General features: G+C 30.9%; 1 protein-coding gene across 3 annotated transcripts in view; it reads right to left on the bottom strand.

Moving 5' to 3' along the window:
• Positions 1-419: 419 nt before the first annotated feature.
• The window catches only part of LOC144847861 (proteasomal ATPase-associated factor 1-like), a 103,596-nt gene continuing 81,279 nt past the window's right edge, over positions 420-22,736 (bottom strand). For 2 of the 3 annotated variants that reach the window (XM_078704405.1, XM_078704409.1), the window contains one exon: positions 420-1,774. Coding sequence is in view for 1 of the 3 variants with exons in the window: in XM_078704409.1 (XP_078560535.1) it covers positions 1,755-1,774 (20 nt within the window). In the remaining 2 variants the exon portion in view is untranslated. Of the gene's footprint in view, positions 1,775-19,301; positions 21,465-22,736 lie in introns of those variants that run through there. The other variant, XM_078704404.1, reaches the window with a different exon arrangement.

The raw sequence follows: 22,736 nt of genomic DNA, 5'->3' as shown, positions 1-22,736 counted from the left end.
ATTTTCTTCAATGCAATTCTTTTCTTTTTTATTTGAGTTAAGGCTCGCCCAACTCAAGATGTTTACCAACATCTTTCAGGGCTTTTGCCTTCATTTTCTGAAACAAATTTTTATAATTCTGTACAATCCTCTTTCTTGTTTTCCTATGTATTTCAGATTTTGTAAATAAATGTCTATTGAATAAATAAAGTTACATAATAAAACATCACATGTTCGTCTCTGTATCATGGAGAAATAAAGTATTTCTCCATGGTATCATATAATTGTCACATGTGCCACTATATTATGAACTTGCTTATGATACAGTAGAAGAATTGAAATGATTGAAACAGGTTGCTGTACTGGTGAAATCAAACATTTAGAATTGCTTTCATTTATTTAATAAATCCATCAGAAAAAAAACATAGCAATATCAGGCATAAGGTATTATATTTTTATTTCAATTTAAAATAACTAATAATATTAACTATTATTAAAATGTTTAATAAGAAAGCTATGACAAAGATGATAATAATAGTAGTGGGTGGGTTTATCCTAATCCACTTGTTTGTTCAGACCAACACAACACTGAGCTCGCCTTGCCAAGATACAACTCGTTTTTTTTTTTTTATCTTATGTCTGACAAATACCAACTATATATATATATATATATTCTCTGTTCAGACTATACATTAAGCTAGCATATACCTGTGTAGGTACGGTATAGCATAGCTTAATGAAAGCAATGAATCGTTTAACAATAAACATGGTTCATTACTACTAAAGGGATGCATGCTCCATTAAAGCTTTAATAACGTTATCATTTGTAAGGATACAGTTGAGAAAATATTAATGTTTGTTGTTAAATCTGGTACTTTTGTATATATACTTTTTAAATTGATTTCTTCTTTATAGTTAGTGATCTCTTCAGTACAAAACTGTTCTTTCAGATAAACACCCAGTCTAGGACCATGATCAGTACACTGGAAAATGCACATGAGACAGCTTTACATTCCATCTGAAGGATGAGGCAATGAAAGTATCTTGTGTATAAGGGATTCAAGCAATATGGTATAGTCTTAATTATGGTATGGTCTTAAACCCATACCTCTCTGTTATCTTTACCATTGCTTTTCCACACCACATGAATTGCTATTAAAAATATGTGCACGAGTCAGCTTTAGGCCTACATCCCATTCGATGGACGAGGCAATGAGAGTATCTTGCGTATAAAGGGATACAAGCAATATGGTATAGACATGTCTTGAACCCATACCTCCTCTGATATCCTTACCATTGCTCCTCTTCACCACATGAATTGGTATTAAAAATATGTGCACATGAGCCAGCTTTACATCCCATCTGAAGGACGGGGAAATGAGTGTATCTTGACAAAGGGTTACAAGCAATAATAGACAACCCATACCTCCCTGATATCCTCACCATTGCTCCTCACAACATGAATTGTTATGAAAAATATATGCACATGTGTCAGTTTTACATCCCATCTGAAGGACGAGGCAATGACAGTATCTTGCATAAGAGATACAAGCAATATGGTATACTCAGGTTTTGAACCCATACCTCTCTGATATCCTTACCACTGCTCCTCACCACATGAATTGTTATGAAAAATATATGAGTCAGCTTTACATCTCATCCAAAGGATGAGGCAATGAGAATATCTTGCGTATAATAAGGTCTTGAACCCATACCTTTCTGATATCCTTACCATTGCTCCACACCACATGAATTGGTATTAATGTTTAGTACACTTACATTAACAATTGACATCCTGAAAGATACAAAAAGTGAATTATGAGTATCAGTTTATATATATATTTTATTAATTACTTTCAAAAACAAGTTCACTCAGCAATTATTTGAGGCTAAGGAGTGGAGTTGTTTTACAGCACTGGCACTTGTTCAAACTTGAATCACGCATCTTGGGATTGCAAGGCAAGTTACGACTCCACCGCAGGTATGCGGGTGGCTACCACCATCTTCGTCTAGAGAATCGTGTACTGCAAACCTTTTTTACTAGTGTTTATTCGTCACACAAACTTTTAAGCAACAAATGTTGTATATGTTGTGAAACACAGAATAAAATTAACCAAATGGAAACCTAAAATATTGAAGAATCTTTGAACAAGGCCATATACATGGCTGCAGTCGCGCGCGCAAATTTGAGTTAGTGTTTACCGACCGACCAACCAACCATCCATCCAAGACAGAAACTGATTTCATATTTTTAATATAAAATCTTTTTTCCCATTAAACACATTTAGAATATCACAATTTCTGAAAAAGGTGTCCAGTATTGGGAAAGTTAACTGGATATAAACAAACAAAACACATTTTTTTTTTTTGTTGATTATTATGAAATGATGGATTTTTAGAGATAAAAATGCAATCAATCATTTCAATGAATTAAATGTGATTATTGCATAATGAGACAACTATTTTTTAGATAAATTATGTAACAATGTGTTAATGCAGTCATTCATTTAAACATTTTACAATTATGTTATGATTGTTATGGCGATTATTTTATAATGATATAAACATTTATACTCTTAGAGAAATGATGTAATAATGTGATAATGCAGTTATTCATTTCAACATATAAATTGTTTTATGATACTGTTAATGCGATTATTTTATAATGATACAAATATTTTTAGATAAGTTATCAAATAACAATATGTTAATCCAATCAATCATTTTAATACATTTATTGTTTTTTAATGATATTGATGTGTAAATAAAACAATCTGCTGTAATATGTTAACAAATACCACATGAGAGCATACAGTAGACCTGGATGCTTTTCATAAAATCTTTGAAGAGAATAATAAATAAATATTGTAGTTATATCAGGAAGGTTTGGAAAAAAGTATCAAGGAGATTATCTCTTTATCTACATTTACACCAAGCTTGGATATCGGTAAAAAATTAAAAATCGAAAATATATAGAAGAATAGAAGCAACATTATAATGCACTCCAGATTCTTTACCTATTTTATCAGATTCAGTCATTTATTTAAAAAAAAATCTTATAACCATCATCTTTAAATAAATATGACATGTTATGTGTGTTATGAACAAAGCGCCTGTAAAATTTAAAATACACCACCCAACGTGCATATTCTGGGTACAGTGTGAACACAGCTCACACAATTTTATGTATGTACTGAGCAGCCTTATGTTATGTCATCATACTTTATTATGCTCCAGCAATGGAACTACAATTAAGGCTGTATTGTTTAGATAGACACTCTAAAGTCTAATCTGCATATTCCTAATTTTTATTTGATTGCACGAAAAACTAATGTGTTAATAATAACAATGTAGACGATTATGAATATAATGTAAACTTTCTCGTTTAGCAATCAAACTGCTCGTAAATTAGCCGATGACATTAAGAAATGAAAGGTTTGACTTTGTGCTGATAAATGTTAATTAGATAATTGTCACTGCCACTGAACTGAGATTCAAGTTCAAAGGTTCATCAACAAATCAAACTTTTCATCTGTTGGCCGCTAATGACCTTGCTTCCAAGAGGTCAGGGTAATGTTGCAATATGCAGATAATTCCATGATGCCATGTATAATCAAGTGTTTTTTTTATCGATTTGAAAAAAATGATGTGTAAAAACACGGGTAAACAATGATTACTCAATTACTAGAATCTTGATCGGGCTTTAAAGTCAACAACACTGTAATGAACTGTACATGGTTCATGTTTTTCGTGCGTGCTTTCATCGCCGTCTCGTACCGCTTATGATGTCCGTTATTCAATTAACAACAGAATGTTCACATTGTGTGTGTTTACATGAAAATGGAGAGAGCACAGGAAGTAACAAAATGAGCTTCCACTACCCTATCAGCTGCAAGCCAACCTCAGCACATACAATTCGGCCTTGAATCATCGGCCTAGCTAGGTCAAGCGACATTTCAACCCAGAAAAAGCATGACTTGGTGACTGTAAACTAGTAGGGCTAGCTGCGAATGACAAAGTAGTAATTAACCATGATTGATTCGCCTTGCTTTTCGGATTTGTTCATGGTCTGGTAAGGATAATAAGGGGTATGAAAAAGGTTACACTCAAGGCTTTAGGTCAATCACCTATTCTGTTTTGCGGCAAGAAATGGGAGTGGTCACACCACACCTGAAAATAATTAACATAGACAGGAAAACAAAACAGATTATCAGATTAATATGTTAACATGAATGAAGTAGTATCAGGAAATTTGGTATCAATATGAAATATGCTAAACCTACACAAGGTTACATAAAACAAATTATAACTCGCATAATAATGATGATTTTGCAAAATTCAAAAGAAAAATTGGTTATATGCTATCGGGAGCTAAATCAGACTTATAATTTAGATATATAGTCGTTGTCATAATAGTTTTTTTATTCAACATTTCAAATGAACAAAACAAATTGTTATTTATTATAAAATAATTAAATAGAAACTTTTATAAACAATTAAGATTATAAAAATTAGAAAAGAAATATAAACTCCAAATAGAAAGAAGGTGGCATCTGCAAAGGGTGCATTTACGAAACTTGAAGTTCTGGGGACAAATCCAGATAAATCAGTAAATCATACATTAACAAGTTTTTAATGGCAAATTTTCAGGGTATACAATTGAAAATTTCGCAAACACAACCTTAAGCTCTGTCTACATTATGAAACTAGTTTGACAAAAAACGTGTGATCATAGAGATATTATCTATATGGTGTGATATGCCTAAATATGGTAAATGTGGAAGGAGCAAACATTAATTGGAAGAAAACTTCTAAAAGACAAAAAAAAAGAATTTAAAAACCTTTACAAGCAATAGATAAAAAAAAATCTTTGATGGTAAAAGGGCGTGAACTTGGATATATCAACATTATATTCAATACTCTCTCCGATGAGATTAATTCTAAAGAAAGTTGAAGAAATTGACGTAAAGTTGATTCTTTCTCATCACATGTGACATCATTCAATCCCTCAAGAGTTGGAGCATCAATAGACCGAGATATAAATTTAATACTTGACGAAGTACAGTAATGAATTTTAAGTGAATAAGAAAATGATAGCCCTATATAGTATTTCATTTTTGTATCTTCTCAATCATTTACTAATTACATTCATTATATCCCTCATCTATCAACCAGTTACTAATAAGAACTAGGCCAATACCACCGTGCACTATTGACCTTTTATACCTGGTTAGTATCACAAATTACATATCTTTTATGTTTTGTAACTTATACTATATAACACACATTAAAGTTTTTTTCTTAGGGCAATCTTCTAAAAGGTCATAAAATATGTTTTCTTAATCAGAGTTGTAATGTAACTACCACTGTAATATCACCATAATGTTATAAACATACGATCTATTTGGTTATAATTACTATCGTACTACATAATGTATGATTACCAAAAAATGTACAATTTAAAGGCTGGATTACTATAAAACATACCATCATCTATTGTAGAGTGATAATAGACCTTAAAACTGTGTTCACACACACACACACACTATAGTTGTATAGGCAAGATTCTTTACTCTCATTACCTCGTCCTCCAGATGGGATGTAAAGCTGTCCATGGTCCTGTGTACATACAGTGTACGTTTAAACTTGGTACAGTACACTATTTGAAAAGAGTAGGGGATCTTCTCCTGGTGTGCTGATCTTAGTAGGTGCTGCCTACTTTAACTCTGTTAGGTTTCAGAATTAGAAAACCGTTTCCCATCAGAGATAAATTAGATGTTTGTATTATGTGCATTTGAACGCAGAACAAGCTAAATCGCAATACTTTGATAGGCTGTAATTTAACACTAATATAAAAAGTGTATAAACATGGTTTTTTCCCAAACATTAATATACAGTTGCTGTGGGTTTATTGTATTTTCAGACTGACTATTATAACAATAAACAAGTTATATTTTTTTTATATGGTGATTAGTCAGCATACTTTAATAACTTTGTCCTTGATTTTTAAAATGTATTTAAATAAACAACGTTTCCACGAAAACAAGAATGGTACGCCCTACCCACTATCACATAAAGGTCATAGGATTATTAACATTACGTACATAGAATAAAAGGCTATTTGTGTAATTACAAAGCAAAGACTTCATTTATACCAGGAAAGATGAATTGGCATATGTTGAACAAAAGGAATTGTGTGTATGAAAAATGTTTATAGGTTAGCATAAAGCTCTGTCTACACTATCAAACTAGTTTGACAAAAAAAGTGTGATTTGCCCAAATATGGGAGTGATATGCCCAAACAAGAATTTTATGTATGAAAAAAAAAATTATAGGTTAGTATAATTTATAAAGGTCTGTCTACACTATCAAACTAATGCGATGTGCCAAAATATGGTAGTGATATGCCCAAACATAGTAGTGATATGACATCATCATGTCTTTATATGGGTACAGTACATCACATTTGTTTGTTACATAAATTTTGATAATGTAGACAAAGCTTAAAGTGATGTAAAAAGGACTAATTTACTGGAAAAAAAATAAACATGGTAAATAAGGTTCTTTTATGCCACACTGAAAAAACCCTTTATGTATTTACTGCCCTCTCAATCAAGCCAACAAGTATAGTGACTGCTGATGGCAATACACCAAGACACCTAAATATTAACTTACACATACCTAGCCCTCTAAATAAACTCTCTCACCATTCAAACAAACAGCTGGCTTGCAGAAAACGTTGACACAATGCTTTTGAAAAAGAGGCAATGTATAGTGTTAGGAGATGCTATACAGTAGCCGATATGGAACAAACGTTGCTATCAATGATACCATATGTCGGGTGCCCTCTGAGAAAAAAAAAACCCACAGCCCCTAGCCTGGATGGTGCTAATGGCCAAGACTTCGATAAAAGCAATTTGTTGATAAATGTTACTGTTTGAAATACTATATATAGAATTATTGGGAACAATTTTCAAATTGTTGTAAAACCGTTATTTTTTCTTGCACATACTAAAGAATAAACCTTTATAGCCGTGAATGATAGTTGTTTCCAAGCATTAACTTGAAATTTCTTACCAGTGATGAAATAATAATGACATAATAATCAGGTATACCCTACTGCATCTCAAGAGTACTATAAAACCTAGGATACAGTGTAAATTTGTCCTTGTATAAATGTCTTCTAAAGTGATGGATAAGTGTCCACTAAAATCTCGCTAAAATGATACGCGAGTTAGTCATTTTATAGCCACAAGTGACAAGCTAGTTTAGTGCATTACCATAAATGTTTAAAAATGTCTTTCGCAAATTACCTTCAGCATCTATTAAAACGCCGCGATTAATGTGGTTTAAATAGTGAGGGTTAAGGGGTGAAATTCATGAAAAACCGTATAATGAATTAAGATATCAGGTTACCCACAGATTTAAAAATTATGCATTGATTTTTATTTGGCAAATTTATAATTTACTTGCTAAATAAAGTGGAATGACGTGAAGGATGAATGATTTTCTATGTATGCAATACAGGAAAAATGGCGCCCGCAATCGAGTTCGGTATAAATCATAATAAACCATTTGAAGGCGCTAAATTTCACTATGACATACAAAAGGAGATACATGTATCCTTGCCATTTGATTGGCTGATATTGTATCAGTTCAGCTTTTATTGGTCTCCCTCCAATTAACGACCGCTTTTGGGACCCAGGTTTTAGTGGTCTTTAGTAGTCTTCAGAATGGTTATCTTGCTCCACGAATGATGAGGGTAAATGTTTGTTTTCCTGTCTATCTGTCTGTCCATTTGTGTGCATTTAAAAAGTGCAGTATAGTATTTGTCTGATTTTTCTTCAAATTTTCAATAGCTATTAACTACCCAAAATAATGCATTACTGCAGTTTTAAAAGTTTATTTTAAAATGCTTTGTAATTGAGTGGAAAATTTGAAGGAAAAAATTCAGTTCAGTCCACCCAAACAGTGGTCTTTGTTCTCTAATTAGAGGGAGTCTTTAGTTGGAGGGAGTAGCTAATGATAAAAGATAGGCGATCATCCGGGGCTGCGGTACAGTGGTTTTTTGGAGGAGAGTCTTTAATTGAAGCAAGACTTGTATTACAATTTTGTTTGAAAACCAGTAATAACTGGTCTACGTTCCACCAAGTCAAAGTCCAAACCTAGCCTTTGGCAATTATTCAAGATAGAAGCAGAAACTGTTGAAAGTCTTACTGAGCTCGGCACTGCCTCGTTCAATAGAACAGTCTATCTTTGCATGTATCAAATTATTTTCCACATTCAACTCATAAACAATATGAACCATTTATCTAGATATTAATAATGACAAAAAATAAATATAAAATAATAATAATAATATTATATTTAAAAATGTAAATATCTTTAATAAAATTATGCACATGAAACATAATTTAATTAAACATTATTTAATCAAAAGGTAATTAATATACAAGAACTAATCCAGCATTAATACCTTGATTGCAAAACATGTCACGTGAAACGACAGAAAGAGGTTAATTTAACTAGGGTGCCCGTATTAAATGTTGCGAAGAAAGTAGGACTTGAGAAGTTGAACCCATCCTAATTCCATGAGTCCTGCCAACAACTTATATTCAAACTGAAGACAACCTGATTGAGAGAGTTAGTGAGTATGATACATTTCTAGGTATCTAATTAAAGAACACAAGTAGGACCTAGTTTGTGCTTTATTCAATTGACTGAGGTACATAGGTGTTAAGATCAGGTACAATATTACGATAACTCGTTTATGTGTTTATACGAAAACAAGCAGCAATTCACACGTAACACAGTTATAAATGATGCTAGTAGTAACGGATTCGTATCTCGTAATAATTATTTATAGCTGTGTGATCATTAAGTTACCTTTTTTAATGCCGTACCTTTTCTTTATAGCCTTAAAGTTATCAATATACTTTTTTAAACAATGGCAATAAAACATTTTTTTTGTTAGAAACTGCAAATAATTCAACTATCAGATATTGATTGCAATATAAACAGGGATTTAGAACCATTAAATAATATTTCTTTTTCTTAAAGCCTATACAACAACCTAATACTAAATGTTAAATGTTGCTGGTTGAAGCAGTTATCACATCGGAGTTAAATTGTGGAGTTATATGGCGGTTTTGCTTGTTCTGTGTTCCAACGTAACAAGGCCACATACATGGCTGCAGTCGCGTGCTCAAGTTAGTGTTTACCGACCGACCAACCGACCGACCGACCAACAGACCGACATAGTGAGCTGTAGTCGCGTTGCACGCGACTAAAAATTACCCCGGTTAATAACTGGTAGTGGAAAGCGCTTGTCTAATGTTACATTCTCAAACCTATCAGAGTTACATTGGATGTATATCTGATTATAGAGTTATATTATATTTACATCAGAGTTATATCGGAGTTAACGACACAAAGGTATAGAGAGTTATAATTGATGCACCACATACTAGGAACACCTCTTACAAGCTGTAATGTTAAGTGGAAAACCGTGTAGCTTGTCCCACATAGAATCCGTATCTATTTCCGCATTTTGTGTAAATGGTCATAAGAAATAAAAAGATTCTATATTTTTGTTACCGCTGTGTAAATTGGCCTTAAAAACGTCCGCATTTGCCTGTCTGAAGCATTACAAAAATTTAGAAATGCAGGCATCCTATCTTTTTTCAGTAAATTGATATGGTAAAATATTTGATAACATAGAGGGGGCTAAGTACACAAGTTGACATAAAAAAGATGCACTATTGAATCATCATATTGTAATTTATCATAGGTAAATAACTTTCAATAATTGTTTTTTTTAGACGTGAAAATAAATAATGTTCAAACATTAATTCTACTAGTTATAATTTGTTTTAAATCTATTATAAGCTTTCTTTAATCTAATTAGAGATAATTGGAATCAGAGCTTGACTTTATATTATCTTGAAAGAAGACAATGCATTCAAAGATTGTCCCCCAAAAACATGAAAAATGAAGATTAATTAAATGATACTTCGAATATGTTATTTTGTAGTTTTAATAAAGTTAATCACTTCCGTAGAAAAAAAAACAAAAAAAATAATGTTTTCACATTATAAAATGACAAAATAAATGGTTAAATGCCTCATAAACTTCTACATTAAAACTAAAATCATATGTATGCAGAAAAAATGCAGTAGAATCATTTTGATATCAATCCTCAATGTTATTTAAGAAATCAGTTAGTAATGTCCAATAAAACCTATTCATTTTATATTTATATATATATTATTCTTTATTGGTGAAAATCTGATATACACAAAATACCTCATTAATATTTATCTCTTCTTGTATAAAGTTTAACAGTAAAATTTCTCACGCAAACATACAGGTGATAAAATTCAAAAGTGAAATATATATAATAAAGTCAAATTTTTGCTTATAACAATAAACCAAAATGTTTAGACTCATGGCTGTATGACAGGGCTATAACATTCAGAAATCGTAATGCTGCGTCATAAATATCATTTCATAAATGGTGCTTATGTAAAGACCCTATGTATAGCTATGGTATTTAGATAAAAGGCTGAGCACAAAGGGAAGAAAAGACTGGTTCCTACTCTTTCGGGTCAATAGACAAATCGCGAACATTTCTAGTAAATACACTTTTTAAATAAATCGTAAAAAATATAAATGTTGAATTTATTTATTGTTTCTTTTGCCTATCTGGATAATGAAGTGTTTCTTCAAACATTTTGGCAAATTTAAGCCTAATACAGGTCAAATTAGCAATTGAAGTGACGGTACCTATCTCTTGTATGTTAACAACAGTGAAAACTCATGAGGTAGATTTTGCCATGCACTTGTGACGTCACAGCAATTTACGGCAGAGGCTTACGCGAGCGCGCGGCGATATCGTAAATCTTGCGATTGTTCTTAAATCATATGTACATCCGTAATATGTTGTTAAAATATGGTTCTTGGTCAAGTTGTCCTTTAGGACTATAAAATATAAATATACTGTATGGCTATATACAAAGCATAGTACAGGCACAAGTATGTCAGCCTATACACTTTCAGATGTAATTTTTCTAGGTTAGTAAAGATTAATGAAACCATACTAAATACTCATTAAATTAAATTTCATGAACTAAATATAGGAATACAGCAGAACCCAAATTTGTGACACTGCTATTTAGGGGACACCACTATTTAAGAGATACTTTCCTGTGAACCAACAAGGGGAAATATAGATTTCTAAGGATTACAACAAACCCTTATTCCAGGGACACCCGTATTGGGAACAGTAAAATGAATGAGGGGGGGGGGGGGGGATATATGTTTTAACACGATGGCCAACTATTCAGGAGACACCCTAAATTAAGGGGAAACTTTGTTGGATCTCGAGTGTCCCCTAATATGGTAATATTTTAGTTAACTTTATATAGGTACTTGGAACTTTTACAAAAGCAGATGAGAGGCAAAAGTAATCAACTGAATGCCGTGAACTTCCCAGGGTACCAAAATTTAACAAAACAATAATACGGTCTTTATACAATTCCATAAACATATCAAATTGATGAGAGCATTAAATGTAAATATGATATATTGCGAAATTAATAATCATTCTATTTGCTTGTGCATGTAACATTAATGACTTGCTGAATAATAGTTATAAGAGCTTGAGAGGGAACATAAAAATCAGGAATCACTTAGGATCGTCATTGAAAGCACAGTGATTTATTACGGTTATGTTACCACTGTCTTTTCATCATTTTAAAAACTACTTCTTATTCACTTTAAAACGATCTGGTTTTACGATTTTCAAATTGGCAAGTTAGTCACTCTTTTGTTTTCAATTAATAAAGAGAATCGAGCATTTATTGCGGTGACTTCAAATAAATTATCTAGGTCAAAATATAAACGATAAAAACCAGTATGAAAATCTCAGGGTGGGCGATGAAAACATATGGTTAGGTGAAAACATCTTGTATACATGTAGACTGGTTAATCTTGTTCAGACATAGTAAAGCCTTGTCTGCACTATCAAACTTTATGTGACAAAAAAAATGTGATGTGCCTACATGATGTCACACCACTACCACATTTGGACATATCAATACCATATTTTGGCACATCACACTATTTTTGTCCAACTAGTTTGATAGTGTAGACAGAGATTAATACTAAATCTATTAATAAGATGTTCCCTGAATATATAATAATAAACATTGTATTGTCCCTCATTTGTTGATTGGTGTTTACTGCAAGAGACCCCTATTAAGGGGACACCTTTAACACCCAAGAATTGTCTCCTTATTAGACTCCCCTGGGATGGGTTGGTTGTAGTATTGAACATTATATCGTCCCATATATGTTGAATGATGTGTACAGTAGACACCTATTAAGGGGACACCTTGAGGACCCAAAAATTGTTTCCTACCCCTGGGATGTGCTGGCTGTAGTGTTAAATTATTTCATCCTTCATTTGTTTGAATGATGTTTACTACAGTAGACCTCTATTAAGGAACACTTTCGGGACCCAAAAAATTGTCACCATATTAGGGTATCCCCTGGGATGGGTTGGCTGTAGTGCAAAACCTATATCCTCTCGTTCATTACACAGGAAAGTGTCACCTCTTGATAGGGGGTGTGTCTGAAAGGAGGGGTTTGGCCGTAGTGTTAAAACTTATTTCTATTCATTTGATTCATAAGAAAATGTCCCCTGAAAAAGTGTATACCAAAGAAGAATGCTGTATTTACATATTTAGTTTATGTAAGCAATACATATTTCATAATCGTTATATTTTCTACTGAATTATTTTTTTAAATACATTATTCATACTAATGCATTTTGATAAAGATCTGACAATATTTTATTTGTATTAACAGCATCATGCAAATATCTTGTATAAATACTAACTATACTACATAAGAATACGCTATTGACAGCACAAGAGATAAATGAATCAACATCATACCAGATTAATAAATAAATACACAATGTGTTCTGTATAAAATCAGGACACTGAACACAGAGGTAAAACTAGGACTCCGATATGAACCCATCCTAATTCTACGTATCCTACTCGACACTTCGCTCCGTGCGGACAATCTCTCGATTTTACATACGATATTATTCAGTTTTGGGTTTCTGTTAACACCGGGCCTTGTTTACGTAAACCGTGTCCAATACGCATGAATGGTTATTATGCCCTGTTCTAGTTTTATGCGAAACAGTTCTAAAATATTATCCCAATGTTCTTGTTTGTAACCGATACGTAATAAGACATACATAATACTATTCAGTAGGATTAATCATCACTCCAATGATAAGAAAAAACTTAGCGCATTTTCTATACCTAGATTTTGATTTTATAGTGTTCCACTTTATTCTTGTATTACCTACATCTTTCACACACGATAGAAATTTGAGAGATAAGATTTTAGTATCTTTGTTATAATTTTCTCTTTTATTTTTTCATCAGTACATTTTGCAAACTCTTGAGTGTGTTTTGATTATCATTGTCCACTATTTATATATTATTTATCTATTTTATTTCATTTATAAATTTTGACTGATATTAAAATACTGAAAACGGTTTAACCAAAATGATTTAAAAAAAACCAAAAAAACCAAGGCACCTTTGAAATCAGGGTTTTAGTAAGATAGTTTGTTTCCATTCCTAATACTTGTTAATTTATTGTTATTAGTATTAATAACTTCTTTTTATTGTTATCATAAATTAATCATAGTTGTCACTTGTCATTGACAACAAAATTGAGTTGCGTGTTTGCCCTATGCAGCGTCATATCGGGAACCCGCTTCGAAGAAATCCAAATATATTGACCCAATTTTATCTGTGTCCCATATTCCCAAATAAACCTGATTAAGCAGAAATGAATTTCCTGGCGGCCCACTTATTTTTTTTGTAAAATTCTGTCATACAGTTTTAATTTCCAAGTGTCCCACTTCCTACTCATGTTGTCAAAAAATACATAATTTTCTATTTGCCGTATTTAAATTAAATATTTTTTATAAATGCATGACTAAAATTCTATTACCAACACTTTCCAACCTATTTTATACTAAATTTTTTCCATATTTCATAAATTTCAAATAAAATTACATTTAATGCATACAGATATGAAGCATTATTTTGTTTATATTTTTTTATTTATCAACAACAATTCGCATAACAAAATATTAAATTAATGAAAATTGAATTAATAGACCACCTGAAAAAATAATTATAAAAATTTGTTTGTTGTTGAATAGGCCATATTAATGTCACATAATAGTTATTCATTTTGACCAATTATTGGATTAAAATAAATTATTTACCTAATAAAACCGTAATTTCAATTACAATGGGGTTTTGGTAAAATCTATTATTTTTATTTATTATTTTATTTTTCATGTTTTGGGGGACAATACATCACTGTTGAAATAAATAAAAATTGTGCAAAAAATATAAAATATTTAAAAAAAGCGTTTCACATAAAATTGTAGAGCTCAATTATCAATGAATTTCCAAGTAGTTATAAAACACAAACTTTGATGTAATACGTAACAATACAAAATGCTCTTTTTTCCTGCTGGCCTAGTTCTAGCAGATTATATACGCTTTAAATACTCTAAGCTTGGTCACACGGGGAGATAGTAATAAGAATGTTCAAATCATTCCGCTCGATTTTAAATTTTAGATTTAATTGCCAAAACTCGTGAAACATCAATAAATGTAAAATTACTTTAAAGTCTACTTAATCATGTTTTAGATGAAACATTGTTTTTTTTTCTATAAGTCTGAAACGAAACGTGTCAACTGCAGGTACTTTTCTTCGTCAATATTTTCTTCGTCCTGAATCTGGTGTTTCTGTTAGCATGAATCATATGTTGGACTACATTTATGAAAAAGCGATTATTTCATAAAAATATGACAGCACAATATTTTTACTTGTATGTTCATCATAAACTAACAGCATTAGATGCCAAGATACTATTTGGTTTGGATGATAATGTAATAAGATTTGAACCAATGATCTTAGGATTTGTAAGCAAGCACCAAGCCACAGTGCCACTAACACATTTAAATTAAGAAAAAACAATAAAAAAAGATAAGTGAAAATAACCAAGATAAAAGAGATAAATGAAAATAACCATTATCAACGTTTTGGAACAATTTTCAACAAATGAGAGAATAATAAAAAATATTACTTTGTATTATTCATTAAAATTAGTACGTTTTCGAGAGTACAATACTGGCCTGAACAACTTATTCATTATTTTTAATTAAACCTCATTGTCCATTTACTTCTTAATTCTTTGATAACCATTGGACATTTTTTAATGTATAATTGAGTGATTTTCACTGTTTTGTAGATAAGCTTTTAAATGTTTAACAACAAAAACATTTTAAATTATTTTTTCAGGTGGTCTATTAATTCAATTTTCATTAATTTAATATTTTGTTATGTGAATCAATTGTTTTGTAGATAAGCTTTTAAATGGTTTTATCCTGTATAAATATGTATTTTAAAATAAAAAAAAAAAGCAATTAAATAAAATTACATGACAAACATTGCTGTAAACATGGATGCGACTTCGACATAATCCAATTCTCATTTAAATATAAATGTACATTTAATAGTACCATCAAATATAATCACAAATCCGATAAAAACCTTTTCTATATATAGTATTTTTTCTGGCTTAATTATGTAGTTTAAATAGTGATTATTTTCCATTTTCACCTGTTTGTGAATATGACAATAACATTTTCTCCTATTAACTTTCGGAGAAACTGACGCTACTTAAAATCTCCTAAAAAACAGAAGTAATTAAAAACAAACAACAAATCTGAATCCATATATTAGTGATGTTGGAAGCGCATCATATGCTAATATTATTTAACTATAACAAATAACGATTTAATACATGGGTCATTTATCATTATTAACAACACAATACAAATGACGCATCGTTGACGTTGTGCAAAATCCACTTGCTTTTAACAATTACAACATCAATCATATTTCACATCGGTTGACCTTTTGGTTTCTGACCTGTTAAGCTAGTCAGTAAGTAAATGCTTCATGTTGATGTTAGTTACCGATGAAGTTTGTTACGACGACGCTGGCTCACATGCAGGCTGGTTTTTCATACTTGGTTATAGCATGGCAGGTTCACACCGGCCCACTTCACACTGCCTGATTCGATAGAGTAACAGAGAAATCTAAACTACGACCGAGACGTATTTGCTGCTAAAAATTAATCACTTATGTAATGGAGAACCTTGTTTAAACATTGATGGACATGTATACAGAATTTCTGTATGAAATTCAAGTGTTTGGCTTGCTCAATATGACTCATTTCTGCTGAGAAGCTCGGTAAAATCACCTAAAAAATGAACTTGCACGAGTCGCTCGTTGAATATTGGGAATATCTATGTCTCCTGCTGACCGAGAAGATCACAAGGAAGAAAGGATTAAGAAAAAATGAAGCATTAATTTCACAATATTTAGATAATCCCTATTTTCATTAATATCTATAGATTTTACGAGATGAAATCTTAGCATGTTAGTTCATAGACTGGTCAGGGTCGTAGTTTATCCCTCACGTCAAGTGTAAATTAGAATGAACTACATGACTTGGGTATGGGATGAAGTAGTTCATTCCCAATTGTATTCCAACAGATTTATATTCTTCCTACGATTATGTCATTACATTTTGTAATGTCAGAATCAAAACTATGACATAGCAAAATGTTGATTTTATCTTTAAATGGAAGGGAGTAATAAAGTTTTTTTCAACCTTCAATAACTATTTGTGAAAGTCTATAAATACGTAAGTGTTTATTATTTAGAATCTGAATCTGTATTTAAAGGGTAGATAAATTTTGGCAAATAAAAGTCCATTTAAAGGGACACCTTCAGGACCCAAGAAACTGTTCCATTTAAAAGGGTGCCACTGAATAGGGTGTTAAAGATGTATTGTCCCCCTGAACAAATATTTTTTCAATTTTTTTTTGTTGAATATGCCATTTTAATATCATATAATAGTTATCCACTTTTAACAAAAATTGGATCAAAAACACAATTATTTACCTGAAAAAACTGTAATATAAAGCAAAAAATAATCAAATTGGCTGCCAGCCAATGGATTTTTGGTTGAATTTAACCATTTATTTTGTCATATTGTAAAGTGAAAACATAATTTTGTTTTCATATTTTTTCTATGGAAGTGATTAACTTTATTAAAACGTAAGTGTCCCAGAAGAGAGCTTATTTGGTTCAAATTTGGAAATGGTGAGAATTTTTAATTTTATGAAACATAGGTATTTAACAATATACAGGCAAATCAAGGTAGATTTCAGATATGGTTCAAAAACTAAACAGATTTAGACAATGAACTTATTTTTCAACTATTCATCTGAAGGTATTGTTTTGACTAATTGTAGACAAGGTGCTAATCCAAGATACATCATTCGGAATGACTTTTGAAACCATACATTATTGGAGACGAAGAATTCTACAACTGCTGCAAATTTATGTAGGGTAAAGTAAGGTTGCGGTACATCTTGTAATTCGTAAAAGGGAAGTAAAGAATGCCTCAATGTTTCAGTCAAATTTTAACAACCAAAACAATGTTCTCAGCTACTGTACACTTTCTTTATTAGAAATTACATCGTGAACCGTAAACCTTACTTTTGTTTCTTCGTCATGCAAACCTTTAAACAATATAATATTTAGGGTCCTAACATTTTTCAACATCACTCACTTTATAAACAAATATGATCCATTAACTGTATATATCATGGAGCTTAATTTAATCAAACTGGTTAGTTTATACTTGTCTTCATGCAAATAGAATATTACTAACATTAAATAAACAGACACGCGTCACAGAATGAACTACTTTATTCAACAATCTGTTTGTACAAGCATCAAACTATAGATTTTCTGAAAGTCATGCTACTTTGAAAAAAATGTAGTGTGGACGTGCGCCTAACATGCATTCACACAAAGTTTTCAATCCACAGCTCTATGACTTTAATGCAATTTCATTTTAACAGGCAGGTTTGGTATCTGCATTATCACAAAGTTTTTTGCTGGTTATATAATCATACATTAAAGATTGCCCCCTGAAAAAATAATTTTGTTGTTGAAAATGCCATTTTAATGTCACATATAGTTATCCACGTTGACCAAAAATTTGATTGGAAAAACAATTATTTATCTAAAAAAACTTAATTTAAACCAAAACAGAACAGTAGTCAAATTAGCTGATAGCCAATGGGTTTTTTTTTTTTTATTTTATAAGTGAAAACATTATTTGTTCGGGTGATTAGTCATTTACTTTGTTAAAACTACTAAATGACTTAATATTAAAAGTCTGATTTTATTAATCTTCATTTTTCATGTTTTTGGGTTACATTACATCTTTAATGCAAGTTCTCTAGTACATTTTTGTACTAAAGGTTTTATGTTTTAATACTACCGGTAGTATAGTGAACACACCTATTAGGAGGACTTAAGTCTTAAATTGGTTCTACTGTTATTTTTAAATTTATTGTTTATAAATATGTATTTTTTCTAAAATAAAAAAAATCAAAATAATAAAAACAAAGCATATTTTATATTATGAAATATATAATTATATGGATAATAATGGTATAGTAATTATTAAATTATTCTTTATAATTATAACTTGCAGCTTTTTTATGCTCGCTTTCATAAGTCATAAAACTTAAATGTAAAATGTTACAAATCTAATAATAGTTAATATACTGCAAGGCAACTATTATATAAACTATCATTACTAGGCCAATATAAAACTGTGCCTTTGACTGAGAAATTGTACAGTTATCATCATTATGGGAACAGAGTGAGAACATTATTGAGCGATAACAAGATAAACTGTTAGTTCACAAGTTCATGTAATACACAAGTGAGATTAAACTAGGCCCCATTAACACATTCGTACGTCAGTATAATTGCGAAGAAAAAAAATACATCCAAGGCCAAGGGTAAGAAAAAGAAAATAGAACGAAATCGGCAACCTTTGCCCTCGTTTCGTCACTACACCTGTTGGACAGGTGAGAACGATGGTCTGTCAGTCAACAGTTCATTGTCACGGTAACAAATTATTGCGTTTTACTAGTGCAATATGGGTAATTATAATCGCGATAATGTATTGGTAATCCGGTAACTGCAGTCGATTTGTAACACGTTTTTGATAATTTAAAAGGCTTAATCACAATACAAATGTCAAATTGCCTTTTGTGTGCAATATTAATTTCAAAACTTGTATGGTTATTTGAAATCATAATGATATGAGTTGAAAGTAAATGATAAATACAAAAAATCAATTAATGCTGATATTTTTAATCCTACTATAATTTTTTTAAAGTTTTATTGAAGTCAAATGGAAAATAAAATTAATTAACTAATTAAATAAAAAAAAAAGAATTATATTTATATAAGGAGTAATTACATAATATTGTTGAATAATGTAGACATACAGTATCCATCACTTATTGGTGAACTTTAACATTTTCCATTCCAATAGTTTTCGATTCTGTTTCATTTGATCAGCTTACTTACTTACAACTATATATACTGATGTCTTTCGTATATTATAAATACATCAATAAGCAAATTTAATTATTTATGAAGATGTCACAAAAACACATAAAAAACTTTATGAGCAAATTAATCACGGCTGAAAACTTTCAACCAATTTTATATCTATACACAATAGTTTACGTGAGTATTTAAGAGTTAAAAAAAAGCAGTATATACACTTGCTCCAATTCGGTAAAAATGCAGGGCACAGCCTTACGGGTCATAATTTTAAACTCCTGCTTTAACACAGTCCAAGAATAACTGCACAAAAAAAAATACTACAAAAAAACGTAGAAACAATTACTGTATGAACTGCTTTCTGTGACCTATAAAATGACCATACTAATGGTTTTACACTTTAAACCAACCGCGTTCAATGTAGTTTCAGCAGCTGTGGATAACGCCATCACTGTAAACTCATCGAAAAAGTCCTAGTTTTTCAAATTGTCTGAATAAATACTATCATTCCTTATTGGATAGCTGTAAACATTTAAGTTAATTTTATTTTCTGTATGGCATGAAAAAATAGTGCAAATCTTATTTAAAACTCGTCAAAGTTTTCAAAATTGTCTGAACAAATACCATTTCTTATTGGATAGCTGTACACATTTAAGTTAATTTTATTTTCTAAATGGTAAGAAAATAGTGGCATCATCAGAACTCATCATAAAAGTCCTAGTTTTCCAAATGTTATTTAAAAAATCCAAACATGAATCTTTAATGGATGAGCTATAAACCTTTAAGTTACTTTTATTTTCTACATAACAAGAAAAACTAATGGAACTTTTATTTAAAACTCAAACAAAACTTGCAAACATTATTCCTTAAATAGCTATAAAAGTTAATTACATTTTCTGTATATAGCAAGAAAAAATAGTTACACTTCACCTTCCTTACAAAAAAAACACCACATATCTAAACCTTAAAACTGGCTGTGGTTAGGGCTGAGGTGAGAACATCATGATAATGTGGTTCCAAGACAATGCACTTCTTTTTTCAAATTGATTACCAGTTATTACATTCACTTTTCCTTTTTTTTGGCAGGTTAAAAATCGTCTACCGGTCAAATGCAAGGTAAAGTCTACATTTTTAGCTGCTTATAGTTGATTAACGAAACAATATCAAAATTCACAATATAATACCTCTTTGTGAAATATTGTAATAAAAATGATGGATAGATATTGAAAACAATAAAGTCTAGACAACTAGCTGCAGGGAACATATAGCTAAATGATACATAATACCATCTTATTGCTACACATTTTATCAACTGGTATACCAAAAAAACACAATAAAAAATACTCTCTGTCCGCAATACAAAATACTCAGCAGTTATAATCTAATTACAATTAAAACGTTGCCACAGTTGCCCTTCAAATTAATCAGCAATATATTGATAATTTAATATAATTTAGGGTGATGTGATCACTCTGTGTTCCCCTAACACCATGCCACAAAAATTAAAACTCCATAAAAAATCAATAATTACTTCATATGAGTTATAACATATTTATATAGAATTGACATTATGATTAAATAAGACGTTGGACAATCCTGAATCAATTTCACTTGATTAAGTTAGTACTCCTTGTTTTCAATCTTTGTTATCGTTCTTGTCATTTTCAAACTCTATTAAATTATTAAGTTCGCAATTGCTTCACAGAAATCATTAAAGCTTGTTTAATCTAGCAGACGCTATAACCAACGATAAGATACATTATAATGAACTAATTGTACAGCGGCATTAAACCATTTCAAACACAAATAGTTACAATCATTTTAGTGGTACATTCAGTTCGTGTGAATACCGTGTAAACACGCGATAAGTCATTAGCTTCGTGAAATAATAACGGCAAACACAAGTTCGTGACAAAGTGGCTCTGCAAATAAAAAAAATCTACGGTAAATCGAAAATTACGTGGAGCGGTTATTATAGACAGGATATACTTTTATTGTTTTCAAAAGTAACTTAACCATGTCGATGTTGAAACTGCTTGAATATTCAGACTATTTAGAAGTAGGTTCGGTTGATAGAGTTCAGGGGACGATTTAGAGACCTAGATATGTGCAAGAAACAGAAGACCGGTGGATAACACAGGGTCAAGTAATAAACAATAACTGTATTGAATTATCCAGATCATATGTTATTACATTATGCTGTGGAGGTGTACACCTCGGTTAACCTAACATTACATGCAGTTTGTTAAGTTTCTAAATCAGCTGTGGTCAAGTCGACACTCCTGGTTTGTCAGACAGAGACATGGTCAATGAGTCGCCATATAATTTGTTAGATAGAATCAAATTATGATTTTTTTTTACAGATAATATAATATGAAAAGACATAATTTTCAAATTGTTTGCTCAAGCGACCTAGTTATTCGATGACATAAAATTATTACTTATAAAATAATAAAATAATATTACTATATATTTTCTCATGTACAGTATGTAGGACTTGAATTAGCAAATAATTGTGAATATATTTTTAGTGCCATTTAAATTTACAGTCATATAGTAGACGGTCTTTTATTGGCAAAGGAATAAACAAAAAGTATGTTTTAAACATTGCTGAAACTTTTGTTTCCATTTTAGATAACTATTTCATTTTCCTTTCAATTATTAATTCAACATGATCGGTCAAGAGGTTGCATCAGCAACAATAACATGTAAGTGTCCGCAACCCCTACAACAAACAACAAAATACATGCATTATTACACAATTCAATCAAAAAAGCAGTAGGGCTACAACAACATTTCTTTTAATTTGATACATGCCATGAAAAAAATTACCGGAATCTGGTCCATTCTCTTTGGGTTACTCAGCATATGCGATTGTGACCATAATAGCATCCTTAAGTTCTGAACATTAGGGAAAAGAATACAAATTGGTACAATACAAATGTTCTCTGGAGTATTTTCCAATATTTCCCAAATATCACAGTTCCTCGGTCAAGAGTTCACTTCTATGGTAATTAGTATGTCCAAGCTGGATTTAGTGCATATATGGAAAGTGTTTTTCAAAAAACAATTATATTAATTACTAAATTTTAGTTATTAAAAGGGTATACTATTTATTACATATATTTTGTAAATTATTTTGTCTTAGCAGAATGAGCTATGATTGTTGGAATGGTGCAATATAGAAATGGAAC

Source organism: Antedon bifida, chromosome 7 (genome assembly GCF_963402885.1).
Source record: "Antedon bifida chromosome 7, ecAntBifi1.1, whole genome shotgun sequence".
Lineage (NCBI taxonomy): Eukaryota > Metazoa > Echinodermata > Crinoidea > Comatulida > Antedonidae > Antedon > Antedon bifida.
Note: the sequence above shows the minus strand (reverse complement) of the source record. Positions and strands in the feature narration are given on the sequence as shown.